Source organism: Pteropus vampyrus, unplaced genomic scaffold (genome assembly GCF_000151845.1).
Source record: "Pteropus vampyrus isolate Shadow unplaced genomic scaffold, Pvam_2.0 Scaffold1000004352, whole genome shotgun sequence".
NCBI classification, from domain to species: domain Eukaryota; kingdom Metazoa; phylum Chordata; class Mammalia; order Chiroptera; family Pteropodidae; genus Pteropus; species Pteropus vampyrus.
Window position 1 is genome coordinate 17,177 of NW_011918754.1, and position 17,064 is coordinate 34,240.

General features: G+C 44.7%; 4 protein-coding genes and 1 pseudogene across 4 annotated transcripts; 2 read left to right on the forward strand and 3 right to left on the reverse strand.

Annotated features, from left to right (window-relative positions):
• Positions 1-1,304: 1,304 nt before the first annotated feature.
• On the reverse strand, positions 1,305-1,709 carry LOC105311490 (late histone H2B.L4-like). Its single transcript, XM_011387479.1, has one exon. The coding sequence runs from the start codon at positions 1,707-1,709 to the stop codon at positions 1,305-1,307; it is 405 nt and encodes a 134-aa protein (XP_011385781.1).
• LOC105311491 (histone H2B-like) lies at positions 1,708-3,264 on the forward strand. The gene is made up of 2 exons (XM_011387480.1): positions 1,708-1,733; positions 2,712-3,264. Exons 1-2 carry the CDS (start codon positions 1,708-1,710, stop codon positions 3,262-3,264), a joined length of 579 nt encoding a protein of 192 aa, XP_011385782.1.
• A 2,730-nt stretch (positions 3,265-5,994) lies between these two features.
• Positions 5,995-6,824, reverse strand: LOC105311492 (histone H2B-like). The gene is made up of 2 exons (XM_011387481.1): positions 6,451-6,824; positions 5,995-6,064 (listed from the first exon to the last, which is right to left on the reverse strand). The coding sequence occupies exons 1-2, from the start codon at positions 6,822-6,824 to the stop codon at positions 5,995-5,997; spliced, it is 444 nt and encodes a 147-aa protein (XP_011385783.1).
• An 883-nt stretch (positions 6,825-7,707) lies between these two features.
• Positions 7,708-7,826, forward strand: LOC111735635 (annotated as a pseudogene).
• A 3,675-nt stretch (positions 7,827-11,501) lies between these two features.
• Positions 11,502-14,612, reverse strand: LOC105311487 (thymosin beta-15A). The gene is made up of 3 exons (XM_011387476.2): positions 14,475-14,612; positions 12,568-12,684; positions 11,502-11,539 (listed from the first exon to the last, which is right to left on the reverse strand). Exons 2-3 carry the CDS (start codon positions 12,665-12,667, stop codon positions 11,502-11,504), a joined length of 138 nt encoding a protein of 45 aa, XP_011385778.1. The 5' UTR covers positions 12,668-12,684; positions 14,475-14,612.
• Positions 14,613-17,064: the final 2,452 nt, after the last annotated feature.

Below are 17,064 nucleotides of genomic sequence, written 5' to 3' on the forward strand. Positions count from 1 at the left end.
CAAAGCAGTCACGTGCTCGCCCAGAGTCCAGAGCAGGGGAAAACAGACAGGACCCTTCAACGGAAAGAGTGTCAAGGCACGAGGGCCATCCTGAACCTGACACGTAGTGCCACGCAACACACACTCGTTGATATGCTGCTGGGTGCCACACACTGGGTATGTCCATACAACGACGTTGTACTCGATAATTTCGGAAACCGGGGAATTGCAAAAGTGACTTGATTTTGGAAATTTCACTAGTCTGTTTCTCTACTGCGTATCATTCCTCCTTTACATACTTAAACGGAGGCTTCACGCGCGGTATGATGGCAAAGTTTAATAGGGGTGCATTGGTGGATATAGCTGCTCCTTAACCTTATTGCATATCACGCAAAAAGTATTTCCGAAAAGTTCCATAATACAGTCGTGGAACGACGTGAACACAAGTGGTAAATGAAATTAATAGGAAAATTACAGGTTGCTGGAAAGGTAGACGTAGAAAAATAACAAGCAGAGATAGTCATTTAGAAAGTGGAGGACATGCAACATAGTTAAGGAAAATCCACGATTTCCCATGGAGTCAATTATATGTATGAGTTGACGATGCAAATGAGTAAATATCTAGAACAGTTTTGTCTCGGGAAACCTCACGCCATGAAAAATAAATAGGAACGCAAAGAGCTGTTGTGTCAGTAACACCTGCCAATACACTCACTGTACAAAATAATACAACAGAAATTTTAATACATTTACTTTAAAATTCATTTTAAAATCACAATAAAAAACACCCATTATATCATGTTAATGCAATTTACAGACTCGTACGATAAATATTTCCTTCTAAAAATGCAGAGGAGATTGACGTTGTTTCGGATATTTGAAAGTCTCCTTACTATCCGGCCTGACAGAAGACAGATGGATTCTTGTATCTGCTTCTGCACTTCATCCGTTGTCATATCAGACATAACGAACTTCTGGAAAATTCCACCATATACTCGTGAGGGAATGAGTGAAACAGGTAAATGACATGATCGGCAAAATACCCGCCAAAAGACTGACCTAGAGAAAAACCCTAACGGGAATGACCGTTTGGGAAAGCCATGGCATGCAACGTGGTTAAGGAAAATCCATGATTTTCCATGGAACAAACTACACTCTCTGTACGTTAAAGTGGAGTTGACGATGTTTGGTCCATGGTAACAGTGCTCTAAACGTCGGCAGAAAGCCACAGGATCAAACACGAGAGCCACAGTTCTTTTCATGACGAGTGGGGCGGCTCTGAAAAGAGCCTTTGGGTTGCGATGCTCAGGTGGTGTCCAGGTAGCTCAGCTGCAGCAAACGTACCGGAGGATGGCCTTGGTGCCCTCGGACACGGCGTGCTTGCCCAACTCCCCGAGCAGGAGCAGGCGCACGGCCGTCTGGATGTCTCTGGAGGTCATGGTGGCGCGCCGGGTTTTGCGGGCCAGGCGCGAGGCCTCTTCGGCGATGCGCTGGAACATGTCTTTCACGAATGAATCCATGACTCTCAGGGCCTTCTGAGACAGGCTCAGGTCCTGGTGAAAAATCTTCAGAACCCTGGGGAAATAGGTGACGAAACTGTCGGAGCGGCGGCGGTGGCGGCGGCGGCGCCTCCTCGGCTGCTTCTGCTCCAGGATCTTCGGGGGGACTTCCGTGGGCTCCTTTATGCGCAGGAATTCCTCTAGCGAAGCCCCAGAGCCAAGATCCGCCATGTCAGAGGCCGCTTCCTCCAGCTTGTGAGGAAAGACAGGGGCCGCTGCTGCGAGGCAGCGGCCGACTTATATAGTCGCTGCATTCCCTGACGTCATGGGCAGTCTCCACATCTGATTGGCTAAAATGCAATCCAGGGCGCCTGTCACTAAGTCACGCCATGTCGCACGTGACTGGATAGGCTCCTGCTGGGCATCACACGTCCTCCAATCAGAGTGGGAGCCCCTCGACCTCTAAACAGGACCTCGGTCAGTGACTCTGAGACATGCTCCATAGGGCGAAAGGTCATCCGACAACGTTAGCCCGGCTGATGCCCCAACCGGGGAACTTAGAACTAAGACTTCGCCAAAAGCACCTGAATTGTAGAAACTTCTACCAATTCAAGTATGCGTCATACATCTGGGGACCCAAAGAATGTAAAGAAAACAATTTTAAATTTGGTAAATATTTAAGTACTTTCAATATCTTTATGTTTTCCCATTTCTGTTTGGAGGCCGTAGCTTTGTTATTTCTCCCTTTCCCAAATAACTGAGGTTTTTGTTTTGTTTTTTAAATCAAAACTGGAGTTCCTGGTTAGTCAGCAAGGTCCGGTGATTTCCAGGAGCACTCTGCCGGCCATGTCAGAGAATTCCTGCTCAACCGTGGTGGTTTAGCCCAGGACAACAGTAGATTCTGGATTAGAAGAAAGGGGCCCGAAGTGGCCAGGGTCATTCTGCTAGCGGTCAGGAATTGGGTTATGAAGGTCAGACTCTCTCAAGGAGCCAACCCGGAAATTTCTACAATTCGAGTGCATTTGGCGAAGTCTTTTCAGAGTTCCCGTTTTGTAGCATCGTGCCAGCTAACACTGTCAGATGACCTTTTGCCTCCATGTAGCATGTTTCAAACAGTTACGAGGTCAAAGGATGCCCACTCTGATTGGTGGGGATGTGATGCCAAGCAGGAGCCTACCCAGTCACGTGTGACGTGGCGAGATTTAGTGATAGGCTCCCTGGATTGTATTTTAGCCAATCAGATGTGGAGACTGCCCATGACAGCCGGGAACGCAGCGACTATAAATTGGCTGCCGCCCGTCAGCAGCTGCCATTGTCTTTCCTCACAACCGACGGGAAAGCTACCTCTGACATGGCATCGCCTGCTCCCGCCGTGGCAGCGCCTGCCTCCGGCATGCCTGGGCCTGCCTCCGAGGCTTCTGAGGGATCGCCGGGCGTGGGGGAGCCCCCGGAGGCACCTACGAAGGCCCCTGAGCAGAGGACGCCGAGGCGCCGGCGCCGCCGCTGCCCCGACAGTTTCGCCACCTATTTCCCCCGGGTTCTGAAGAACGTTCACCAGGGCCTGAGCCTGTCGCGGGAGGCCGTGAGCGTCATGGATTCGTTCGTGAAGGACGTCTTCGAGTGCATCGCCGAAGAGGCCTCGCGCCTGGCCCTCTCCACCCAGCGCGCCACCATGACCTCCAGAGAGATCCAGACGGCCGTGCGCCTGCTCCTGCCCGGGGAGGTTGGCAAGCACGCCGTGTCCGAGGCCAACAAGGCCGTCCTCCGGTACAGAAGCCGCACGTGAGCTTCCTCGGCACCACCTAAGCATCGCAACCCAAAGGCTCTTCTCAGAGCCACCTCACTTGTCACGAAAAGACCTGTGGCTCTAAAAGTGGGATCTACTCTCGTGTTTGATCCTGTGGCGTTCCTCTGACATTTAGAGCACTGTTTCCGTGGACAAAACATTACCAGTTCTACTTTAATATGCAGAGTGTAGTTTGTTCCATGGAAAACCGTGGGCTTTCTTTAACCACGTTGCATTTCATGGCTCTTCTAAACGGTCCATTTTAGATATTTACGTCAGCTATTATTGCATCCTGTGAAGTCTAAATTATTTTTGTAATTTTATTTACTATTCGTATTCTCATTATCTCAGAGTGTGTTGTGGAATATTCTAGATAGAGCCATAGCTAAAGCGATGAAGCAAATTTACACATCAACATAATGCTCTTAAACGTTTTTAACAACCCATAATACTCTCATCTAAATTTACATAAATGGGTGTACGAAGATAATACAAAAATAGATCAATGAAATTTCTAAGACGGACTTCACTTTTTCAGTGCACTAAACTCGGAAATTTCAATTTTAATTCGTTCAGATTTATCCCGACATATTATTTTCTAGTCAAAAATATTTCATTTTTTAAAATGTAATTCCATTCCATGCATTTATGCCTTCAACTGTGGTGGCATTGTCCGATGGGAGCAGTTTAAGTGCCAGTCTCCACTTGGCTAATGAGGGACTGGCAGCCAGTGAGATACAGCTATTGGTCCAAAGTGTGGTGGAGTGACCAGGGCTGAATCAAATAACAGCCTTCCTGTGCTATTCAGTCTGGAGATGGAGGGAAAACGGGTAGGATCCTCTGCTTGTTAGTTTTTGATTCCTTGCTTGTTTTTGTTTGTTTGTTTGTTTTTTATCTTGTAAGTTAAGGCTATGAATCCAGGGCACATAGTGTCTGGCTCCTTGCATAATGTAAGAGGTTAGTCAGCAATTAAAAGAACAAACATTTTTCTCTTTTCTGTGGCACTGGAATGTTAATATTCGGGTGAAGGTTAATATAGTAATACGTTTATTGTTTTTCGTCTTGACCCAATGGCTTTTTACCTGTGTAATTTTTCTAAAAATATATTGCTGAATTTGTCGAAGTTGACAATATTCTAATCATTTTCTTTTTAAATTGATTGCTAGCTTCACGCTCTTTGAAGAGAGAGCATATCGTGGGATTTCAATATTTGAAATATATTATGATTTGCTTTAAAGGCCAATGTTTTATCACGATCGTTGTTAAGGGTTTCATTTAAAGATTTATAATAAGGTAAAATGCCCCTTTCAATTTAAATGTAAAAACCTTTAAAGAGATCACTCTCGGCCAAACGATGAGACAAAAACTGGATAAGCTACAAAAAAAAAAAAAAAAAAACCAAAGCTTTTTGTGAGCTCAGCAAAAGAAAGGTTAAGATTCTGCCAGAAAAGATTCCCACACAGAGTATTCCACTTTTGACAGAGCACCACTGTAACAGAGTGAAATACTCGGTCTCTATGACTTTACCTTGTTCAAGCCTGCTTTGTTCCTACGACCTTCAGGCTGACAGCTTCTGCTTAGCCTTGCATATAGACATGCTAATCGTTAGAGGAATTCTGTTTGCTGCTTGAGGAGATAAGGGAAGTATGTATCGTTTATCAAAGTTTTGTAGGAACATCGTGACCGGACTCACATCAACTAGCACAATCTTCTCGGACCCCTCCTGGCGCCCAGGTATCTTTGGTGATCAGTTACCTCTTGCCCCTCCCATTTCTCCTTCCCTTGACATAAAAAAAGCCCCATCTCTGTATTCTCTTAAGATGGATTTGAGGTACCACTAGGGTTCCCATCTTCTCAGTTGTCAGCTTCTCGATCAATAAGCCTTTCCTTATTCCAAACTCTGACGTTTTGAGGTTTGACCTTCTAAAGCTTCAGGCATATGGACTTTGGAAGGGCAACGCCACTTGCTCTAGAGACAAACGTGGGCAGGTCTGGATACCAGAAATAGCTACAAAAAGAATCGAAATCATTAAGGGCAGGGGTGGGGGGGCAATTTTACCTCCAGACCTCTCTTTGATATCAAGAGAGACAGGATTTAGGACAAATAAGTCTCCTCACCAGGATTATTATTTTTTATTATTCTGGAATATTAGAAAAATCTTACGAAACATTTTTTAAGTGAGCTAGCTGCACAATGCACCTAGAAATTCTACCGTGAAATCAAGTGCAAGTAGATCCTGCTTTGTGGTTCCTAGAAATCATCATATACGCCCAAACAAAATTTTGAAAGCTGAAGGCTATTTACTGAGCCATGTGCCTTTTCAGAAAAACAAGTGGACCAGTTTGAAAAAAGTGCACTTCACTAAATCACTTAATTTCTATCATGCTAATTTTTCTGTTACATAACCCAATGTTTACGCATATTACACATGTTTTCTTCTGAAGTGATTCTTCCACGCTGTTCTCATACATATCATATTACGTGAGAAGTCAATTTAATAAAAATAATCCATTACGACATTTTAGTGCATTGTTTTTCCCCACACTTTTAAATTCAGAGATCAAGTCCGGTACGAGCATTAATAAAACGGCATTAAAATATACCTAAAAAACCATTAGATCATGTTAATATAATTTACGAATTCATACGATAAATATTCCTTTCAAAAGACGTAGAGAGGAGATTGACATTGTTTCGGATATTTGAAAATCTCCTTACTATCCGACCTGTCAGAAGACGGATGGATTCTTGTAACTGCTTCTGCACTTTATCTGTTGTCGTATCAGACATAATGAACTTCTGGAAAATTCCACCATACACTCGTGAGGGAATGAGTGAAAAAGGTAAATGTCATCATCAGCAAAATATCCTCCAAAAGACTGACCTAGGGAAAAGAGTAATGGGAATGACTGTTTAGGAAAGCCATGAAATGCAACGTGGTTAAGGAAAACCCACGATTTTCCATGGAATAAACTACACTCTATATTACAGTAGAGTTGAGAATGTTTTGCCCGTGGAAACAGGGCTTTAGACGTCGGCAGAAAGCCACACAGGATCAAACACGAGAGTAGATTCGTCTTTTAGAGCCACGGGTCTTTTCGTGACAAGTAAGGCGGCTCTGAGAAGAGCCTTTGGGTTGCGATGCTCATGGTGGTGCCGAGGAAGCTCACGAGCAGCTTCTGTACCGGAGGACGGCCTTGGTGGCCTCGGACAAGGCGTGCTTGCCCATCTCCCCGGGCAGGGGCAGCCTCACGGCCGTCTGGATGTCTCTGGAGGTCATGGTGGCGCGCTGGTTGGAGAGGGCCAGGCGCGAGGCCTCTTCGGCGATGCGCTGGAAGATGTCCTCCACGAACGAATCCATGACGCTCACGGCCTCCCGCGACAGGCTCGGGCCCTGGTGAACGTTCTTCAGAACCCGGGGGAAATAGGTGGTGAAAGTGTCGGAGCAGCGGCGGCGCGGGCGCCTTGGCGTCTTCTGGTCAGGGGCCTTCGGGGGTGCTTCCGTGGGCTTCTGCGTGCCCAGCAATCCCTCAGAAGCCTCAGAGGCAGGCGCAGGCATGTCGGAGGCCACTCCCCCACAGCTTGTGAAGAAAGACAATAGCGGCTGCTGACGCGCGCGCGGTGGCCAATTTATAGTCGCTGCATTCCTTGATGTCATGGGCAGTCTCCACATCTGATTAGCTAAAATGCAATCCAGGGCGCCTGTCACTAGAGTCACACGTGACTTAGTCACACGTGATTGGATAGGCTCCTGGTTGGCATCACATCCACCAGTCAGCGTGGGCACCCCTCGACCGCTAACCGTTTGAAACATGCTACGTAGGGCCAAAGGCCACCTGACAAGGTTAGCTGGCGGTGCTCCAACAGGGGGACTTTGAAAAGACTTCACCAAAAGCACTCGAATTGTAGAAATTTCCGTTTGGGCTCCTTGAGAGAGTCTGACCTTCATAACCCAATTTCTGACTGCCGTCAGAATGGTTCTGACCACTTTGGGCCCCTTTCCTCTAATCCAGAATCTACTGTCGTCCTGAGCTAAGCCACCATGGTTTAAGCAGGAATTCTCTGACATGGTCGGTAGAGCGCTCCTGGAGATCAAGGGACCTTGCTGACTAACCAGCATCTCCAGTTCTGATCAAAAACCTCAGTGATTTGTGAAAAGGAGAAATAGCAAAATTACAGTCTCCAAAATCAGAACACAAACAGAAATGGGAGTACTTGTACAAATATTTTGAAGTTCTTAAACATGTATCGAGTTTAAAATTGTTTCCTTAACAATATTTGGATCCTAAAAAATATGTCAAATGCTAGAACTGATAAATATATATAATAGCTATTGTGTGAAATATATGTATATTAGTCTAATTGTCTAAGAAACTTTCTTAGGGAGAGAAAAGATTTCAATAAGATGAGAAATATTTTTTAATTAAAAGCATAATCCTTTTGTCTATGGCCACGCCACCCTGAATGTGCCCAATCCCGTCTGATCTCAGAAGCTAAGCAGGGTCAGGCCTGGTTCGTACTTGGAATGGAGACCACCTAGGAATACCAGGTGCTGTAGGCGTTCAAAAAATAAATAAAACATAAATAAAAGCATAACCCTTTTAATATTCTTTGATAATACGTGCAAAGATATTTCTATATGTATAAATGTAAAACAGCATAGAAATTGAACCATATTATAGAACCAAACAAATTATAAAATTGAACCAAACAAGGCCTTAAGGATCAAGAATTGAAGAAACGGAAGTCCTCAAGGAACTATCATCCTAAACGGCCAGGCTTCGAATGGTGTAACTGGTCAGACCTTCGAGGAACAGATACATTCTAATGCAAATCTAATAGTGCCTTTCAGATAACGAAGGGAAAAAGCTCTTTTTCATTTCAGGAAAATATAGTATGATGATAAAACCTAACAAAGAAAGCATGCTAAACAGATTTCTGATCAGTCTCATTTATAAATAAGGACACAAAAGTCCTACTAGAAATACTATTAAATAAATCTTGTGTCACATTACAGAAAAGACTAAGTAAGGGCAACAGCTTTATCGCTGTAAATAACAAATGAGAAACATCAAACTGGGGTGGGGAGCATTATTTACAAACAAATACCTCATACAAACTTTTTTCAATGTGACCCCTATAATGGAATTCATTTAAATGAAAAATGAATACCTAAACACAGTCCAGAAATCGCTAACTCAAAAAGTTCACGAAATTGTTTTTTTTTTTTTTCAGGCTTCCTAGAAACTGAAGTAACTAGTCTAACTCGTTCAGATTTATTGGCATCTATACTTTTCTGGTCTATGCTCTTTTGTGTTTTAAAATAACTTGAAAATATGCATCATTGGATGAATGGGAGTGTCCAATCAAAGCAGCCTAAGCCCCGCCCTCCACTGGACCTGCAGACCCTGAGCCATAGCCATTAGCTCAACGTGGGAACAGGTGACCAGGGGCGAACCAATAAGTGCCTTCTTGGGTGTTCATCCTTGGAGACTGAGGAGAAAATTCGTGTGGTATTTTTTTTTTTTGGTCCGTTGTTTCTCTGGGGACCCTAAATCTCAATCCCTGCTAATAGTGGGCTTATCGTGGGGAAAATATTCTTTTAGCTAAACAGGTAAGTCAATATAGTGACTAGAAGAGTCACTCCTCCTTATATATTTAAGAAATGCTGAGTAAAACTGCTTTAGGTGAGCAATAATTTTTCCCACCTCCTATCGGTATAGAGTACTTACTTAGCAGCTACAGGTGTCTTTCACCTGCCACCATGTACCTCTCATCTGCTCCGACTCAGCTTAACACTTACACGGCTCAGGATGGAACCCATATGCTAATGAAAAGAATGGTTACCAGATGTAACTGAACAGCGGTAGTTATTACCCAACCCTAGCTCTCCTGACAATGTTCATTCTTTTCTTTAGGCCCTTTGAAATGAGCCTAATTTTCTGCTGGATTAGTGTGCAAATGCAGAGCTTGCTGAGTCTATCGTAGATGTACCGTTATCTCTCTCAAATTTGCAAATGGCAATCTTGAAAGGAAAGCAAATGTGTAGGATGACGGCATCAGGATGCAAAGAGATCTGATCATGAGCAAACTTGAGCACTTCAGCAACCAAGATTGTTCACCATGCATATAACCTGGATCCAAAGGATCTGGGAAGTGTCATCAGGCGAAGACTTGGAGGTATAGAGGCAGGCACAAAACAGCTGACTTCAAATACTGGAGCAGGGATTAACTAGGCTGTGTGGGTCTCCAGTGTACAGTCCTAGGACTATTGGATAGAAGGTGCGGAGGTGGGGCAGGTTTGGGCACAGTATAAGCAGCTTGTCACAGCAAGGGACTGAGTGACTCTACTGGATAATTGTTCCAGGCAAGAAGTAAGGTATTGGTGACTAACATGGTTACTTCCAAGTCTCAAATCTGGCTACACTAAGCCTTGTGATTGTGTCACCTCATTGACATTTGATCAGTTGCCCTACCTAATACTTTGCTTATGGAAGTTTATGCTATTTCAGAGAAAGCAGCTTCCGCTTCCTGTCAACCCAGTAATTATTTAAGGATGGCGGCCCTTAGAGAAGTGGGTGGCGAGATAATACTTGAGATTGCGAATAGACACGGACAGCATAATCCCTTCCTGTAGGAAAACATATGAATATTAATAGACCAGTCTAGATGGTTATACACTCAAAGGCTAACATGTCTAATTGGTGGGATTATAGGTGATTGGCTCTTATAAATTTCAAGTGATGAAAGTACTGTTTAGGGCAGGGATCGGGACTCATCTATTTATGAGTATTCCTTATTGTATTAGCCTGCTCAGATTGCTATAACAAAATACCATAGAGTGGGTGGCTCAAACAATAGTAATTTATTTTCCCATGGTTCTGGAGGATAGAAGTCCCAGATCAAGGACCAGCAAGGTCAATTTCTGGTGAGAACTCTTTCTGGCTTGCAGATCACCACCTTTTTTATTATGTCTTCAGATGGCGGGGGTGGTGGGAGGGTAGGGGTAGAGTGAGAGATATCTCTGGTGGCTCTTCTTCCTCTTTTAAGGACACAGTCCTATCAGATTAGGGTCCCACCTTTAGGACCTCAATTAATCTTAATTACCTCCTAAATACCCTATCTCCAGATCGAGTCACATTAGGGGGTAAGAGTTTTAACATAAGAAATTTTTTTTTTGTGGGGGGGAGATAATTCAGTCCATAGCATTTACGTTCACCACGAACACCAAAAATACGTGGTTCATAAGACAGTAAATTCTGTTCAGGACAAGAACTAGACCAAGAGGTTCAGTGCTGCGGGTTATTAGGAGGTATTAGATATCTAAGTTTATACTCAATAGAAAATGTGAAGTGTTCAGCACAGTATGTGTTAGCAAGTGCCTCCTACTCCGCTCCCTATCCAACCCCAACCTTGGGTGTCTCCTCCCATTAAGTGGAAAACACTTTCCAGAAACCAAGAATTTAGCTAAAATTCCAGCCCTCATTCACCTTAGATCACTTCATATCTGAGTTTTCTTTTCTTCGTTTCTGAGATAAGAGGGCTAGCCCACATAACCTCTTCTCCCAAAGGTTTCTCAAATTCTATGATTCCAACTCTACAGAAAATCACCTAGCATTCTCAATCAGGGACCATTTGATCTAGACAGAAAAGTGCCTTTTCCATGTGATGAATCTGCTAAAGCAGCTTTCCTGTGTCTGTTTGTTTGTGTGTGTTTGTTTGTTTGTTTGTTTTGGCTGAAAATAGTACCCCTGTTTACTTCCTTAGAAGATCACCAAGAATGAACCACAGGAGCCTTAACATAATGATTATATTTATTATTTTACTGCTACATTAGAAATGAAAATAAACCATGAGAAGTTGCAAAAGCATGGAACTTCATGAAGATTATGGAGCAATGGAGGCATCCATTGTAGAAAGTTAAAAGTGGCTTACCCTACAGAGGATGCAAGGACTACAAACACAGAGGTCACCAGTGGTGAGATTATCAACAGTATCTGCCAGCTGGAATTTATGAACCAACGGAAAATTTTAAAATATATGTAAGGGAACGCTGGCTATCTCTGACATCTTAGCCAGGGAGTATAGGCGAGAAAACATCAGAAGATGCTTAAAATCTCTACAACACAAAGGTTTACAAAAACAAACAAACAAATAAAAAAACCAAAACAAAACAAGCGCTAAGCCAAGATACTCAGGCAATGTTGAAATTTGCTCTTGGGAGAAGATTCTCATTTTACGATGTTTGAACACACTCTTTTTCCTGCTGGATAGCTGGGGGTGGGGGGGGTGGGGGGGGAAGCAAACACACAAAAAAATCATTGAGGGCATTTTCCCAAGTTCAGTTTCTTACAAAGGAGCTCTTTGCCAAGTCATCGAAGACTGCCATACCTGCTTTAAATTTAGAATGCCAAAGTACTAAGCACAAATCCTCAGTCAGGTGTGTGTGTGTGTGTGTGTGTGTGTGTGTGTGTGTGTGTGTGTGTGTGTGTGTGTGTGTGTGTGTGTGTGTGTGCGCGCGCGCGCGCGCGTGCACTCACGATTTAACCACCTGAGCTTTTCCCCCGTTTGAGAGGTAGATTTATGCTATTACCAGTGTTTCCATAGATCATTCTGAGACTGAGGAGCAAGTGAAGCATTTTCCTCAGATTTAGCCATCACTATGTAATTAGGAAGTTGTATTTCAGACAACTTTGACTAACTTTGGAACTCTCAAGTAACGCTGACATGACAAAAAGCGCCCGTCAGTTCTGTGAATATGTGTGGAGTTTCTCCATGAGGCTGTAACTCCCAAGGGCGAAACTAATCCCTTGAGTCTGGGAGCCTTGAGTGCACCCCAGATCTAAACTTGCTCTCTGCCTTATCTTGTCATCGGGTAGAGAAAGCCAAAACTGCAGTTTGTGTGGTTCTTTAGGAATGAAATCATGGACCCAGATTGCTAGATGCAGAAAATTACAAATAACCATAAAGTGGACAAGACTAAGATTTTTGTAGTGCTAATCCAATATTCCAAGGTTGGTTATAATATGAGTTTTAGTAATTTTCAAACAAGAAATTAGTTTTTTTTTTTTAAATTACCGCATTACTTCTCAGGTCTATCATGTGAGAACCACATATATAACCCAAGAAGACAGCTCTTTGATATTTTTAACTGTGGCATTAAATATAATGGTACTGTAATTATTTCTTACTTTGTGGCAAAAATTACTAGGAAGAGTTTATTTACTGAGCCTATGGAAGTTCACCATTGTTTTTCTTCAATAGAAACCATTCCCGTGCCCCCCACCCATCCCATGACTTACTTTCCTTTGAGGGGAGGGTATTTTTTTCTTCAGTATTAGTTTTTTTCAGTTTTGACCTGTCAAACTTCTCCACTTCGGACAAGTCTGGCTTATCGCTCATCTTGACTGAAAGAAAGACTGAAAAAAAAATTGAGAACTTAACCGGCAGAACTATTGTCATATTAAGGGATCACAGCCAAAAATTCTCACATTTACTGTCAATAAGCATTTTACTTGCAGGTTTTCAACAACGACAACAACAAAAACAGCACACGTCTTAAAAAAAAGTCATGTGTTTATTAGAATATTTTGAACTCCACATCATTACCCCATTTCTGATAGGCAGATCCATGTCATTGGATCCATGTCTGGGATACACTAGAAACCGAGATGCTCTAAAACCCAGTCAGTATGTCCGACTCTTAAAATCACAGGAAAGGTCAAATGGAGGCGATAGAAGCACAAGACTAGCTAACGATTTTCGAGACTGGAGATAGCATTATTTAAGCACCTTCACTTTGTATTCGACCACTTTGGGGGGCATTTTTCTTGGGGAGCAGCACACACAAAAAATGGTAGCATAAGTTGGACTAGTTCTCAACAGTTTATCTGGCCCCAAACAGCAGATTAAGGAGCTACAATAAGAGAGGGAGAAATTTAATCCAGTCGTAAGTAATAACACGTCTCATAAGAGCTCCTGATGGCACTGGTTTGTAAACGTTGTGAGAAGATACAGGCAATTAGGATCAAACCAGGGACTTCGGCAGAATGGGATAAACCAAAGGGAGTTGATTTTTATTTCACCACGTGTCCTCTGCAATGGGAGAGGCTAGGAGATGAGGTGCCCTGTGACCATTCCGGGTTTGTCGCGAAGAGACAATAGGAGACTCTAGAGACCGGGAAGCAGAACTCTCAAGCGTGTGTCTGACCCCGGCCTGGTGGGGGCAGTGCACGTCCAGTGGCCAGAGTAGAATGGCGAGGCCCGAAGTAGCCAGAAGTCCCGAATATGCCTCCCTTCCGTGGAGGTCACCCTGAGTCCCGCCCTTGACCAGCGATCCGACGCCAATCTCCAGAGGTGGGGAAACGAATAAATAATAGGGCTGGGCGCACAGGCCGGTTTGTTGGCAGCAGTTTGCTTACACGTTTTTAAATAACTACCATCGTCGGCGGGCGCCCAGCCTCACCTGTCCGCCACGGGCGGGGAGAGGGCGAAGGGCCAGCCCCCGAGGGCCCATTCCGGACGGTGCCCAAACTCCTCTTCTTCGAAGCCTCGGACCCGCAGCCACAGCGGACTGGCCGCTCTGGGGGCCGCCCCCTCGGGTCGTCCGGCCCAACTCGGGAGGATTCGGCATCGCGCGAAGGTGGCGGCGCCGTGGAAGACAAAGGCGCGCGCGGACTCGCCAGGAGGTGCAGATCCAAAACGCCAGTCCCAACCCGGCCTCCCCAGGTCCCGAAGGCCAGACAGCCCCCGCCCCGCGTCCGCCGCGCCCTCCTGCCTCCATTCCTCTGGCTCCCGCGGAACCGCACGTCCCCACCCGAAGGCTTGATGAAGTCCGGGGAAAAGCAGACAGGGAAGTCGGACCGCTTCGCACGCCGGCCAAGATTAGCCTTTCCGCGCAGGACCCTGCAGTATTAAACCGCGGAGCAGACCCCGCCCGTGACCCCGCCCGTGACCCCGCCCCAGCCCTCTCCGATCCGCGGAGGGATCCCACGCCCGCTTCCTTGCCCCTCCCTCCGCTTTAGCTTTGCAGGCCCGAGTGTGCCTCCCCTCTACTCAGGACCTCCACCCCTACAACGGGCTTTTGATGACGTTATACCCGACCCGCCTCCCCAGACCCGGCCCAAGCCCTCTCTGATTCGCCCAGGGATGGATCGCCGTCAAGCCTCCCCTGCATCTCCTGCTCCTTTCTTCAGGACGCTCCCCTTACCTTTTTCCCAAGTATACGCACTCCTCCACGATAACAGGGGCCTCTACAATAAGCAGACACTTCTTGCCCAGTTAGCTTTGAACGTCCGGAACTCCGAGATCCAAGCCGAAGGAGCCCTAGTCAGGCTCTTGGCTTTTTACAGCCATAGGAGCCTGAGGATGCTACGACGACCAAACAGTTGGTTTGGAAGTGATGCTTAGTGTTGTTTTCCCCAATCCTTGGACAGGTCACGGAGGAGGGGTGGTCATGAAGAGGGTAGGTGGTACAGGATCATTCAGCCCCAGTGCGGGACATTTCTGTGACAGTGATGCTCTCCTATGTAGAAGTCACATTTTCCATTTTCTCACCCACTGAAAATGGTGGTAGTCAGCTTAGGGTAATCAGAGGAGAATCTACTGAGGCTATTCATCTTTATATCCCGATCTCTAGCACTTTGCTTGGCCCACAGGAGACACTGGATAAATACCTGTCTGTAGAGTGAAGTAATAAATCCATGATAGAGCAGAATTTTGGGACAGCAGCACCACCCAGCGTCTATGTTAGGGGAGAAAAGTGAGGATCCAGTAGTTACCTGAAAGGACTAAATCCTCAAGGTCATTTTCTGGATACTCTCCCCAAACCTCAGAGCATTAAGGTAAAATTGAGATAGGACTATGTCTCTAGTTTGCACCCCATGTTTTCCGTATGGCTCGTGTATGGCGGTAGAGTGCTACATAGATCAAGAATCACTCTCTCCACGGGATTTCTCAAGCCTTCGCCACCTCTCTCCATTCTCTTTTCTATGCTCTTGTAGCACATTGTGTTAATTTGAGAGTTGTGTATGTGTGTTGGAGAAACTGTTTTTAAATGTCATTAATTTATTTTATTTAACTCATTAGACAAAATATACTAGTATTTAAACAGATTATCAATATGAAAATTATAACATATTTGCATTCTTTTCTACTAAGTCTTTGAAAGTTGTCGTGCATTTGACACCACGCATGTCAATTTGGACTAGTCACATTTGAAGTGCTGAATACCCGAATGTAGCTACTGACTACCTTGCAGGACTGGGTAGGTTTATACTTTACTATTTAATCAAATTATAAATGCCTGGCGTACCCTCATCAAATCTACTTTCTATGGACCAAATTATTGCTGCAATTTAGGAAACAGCTCAGCACTTTGGCAACATTTACATTTCCTAGGTCATTACCACCTGCTTTTAATAAGTATCAGTCTAAATGGAAACTTTATAAGCATAAGCACCCTCTATCTTGATGTGTAGGAAAACATTTTTGTTGGAGAAACTTTTAAAAGAGAAAGGCACACTCATTCGACGAATAGTATCCATTAAGTACCTATAATGTCCCGGGCATTAAATTTAATAAACGCCAGGGTTTCCACCACCCAGGTTTGAATGTTGCTGACATTTGGATATATTTCCTTTTCCTTTTTTCTTTTTCTTTCTTTCTTTTTTCTTTTTTTCTTTTTTTTTTATTTTTTAGGAATAAAAACATTACAGAAAACTTGAGGCATCCTTGACCCTCTCCCCATGGCCATTCGCCTTCCCACTTCCCCAGGGATAATCCTACCCTGAACGTGAAGTGTAGTTTCTAGCACCTTTTTCTATCACTACAGATTTATGTGATCTCTGTTTCCAGGAGCAGTATGGAGCATTGTACGGACCAGTACTCCAGCTCTAGGACTGAACTTCCACATCACTGGGGTTCAACACGACGCCCCAGTTATCCACCCACCCACTCCCAAGCCCAAACTTCAAAGTCCTGTCACCCCTATCTGCCTTGAATCCATCAGAACTCCTCCAATGATGATGATTGTCCCCGTTCGTGCCGGTTATCACAAGAACCCCAAGACCCCCGTGGCACCCGTCAACTCCCACATTCTAACCTCCGTAAGGCTGTGACCACATCCCCTCTATAGTTCACTTCTCATACCCCTCCCCTACTCGTAAAATGCACTGCACCCTCCATGATCCTCTATATCCTCAATTTCTTCCCTGGCTGTGCTCTTCCCTTCATTGTCTTCACCTAACAGAAACCAGGCTCTTCCCTGAGGACTCTGTGTCCCCAACAGCCCACTCAGGAGGAGCAGATGATTTCTTCTCCTGCTACCATTGTACCATAGAGCCCGAAGTTTGGATAAATTTATTCTTTACTTCTCATCGTTTGCCTTTAGACCATTCCTCTCCCACCTCCCTGAAAATTTCCAGCTTTTGACAGTTTGTCACTGACTAGTCTTCACCGTTGCTGTCATCTACTGACCTTCAGTTTTATCCCTCTTATTTCTCAAAGATTTTAGCTTGTGGAACATGGCCATTCTCAGTGGTAGTAGTCCTGTCTTAATTCGTGGTGAGCTCAAAAATGATCATTCTCCTGTACGGGCTTCATCAGTTCTTTGAACATTTCTCCTCTATGGCACTGTTCTTGACCCACTCACATGGCTATACCCTAGGCCTATCATATCAATTATGGCAGCCACTCCATAATCTCATTTTCACACATCCCTCTCTATGACCACCAACTGCTCTTTTGCCAGCTTTCTCCTTTTGACTGTCCTTCAACCTCAACAGAATCTCCAGTCTATT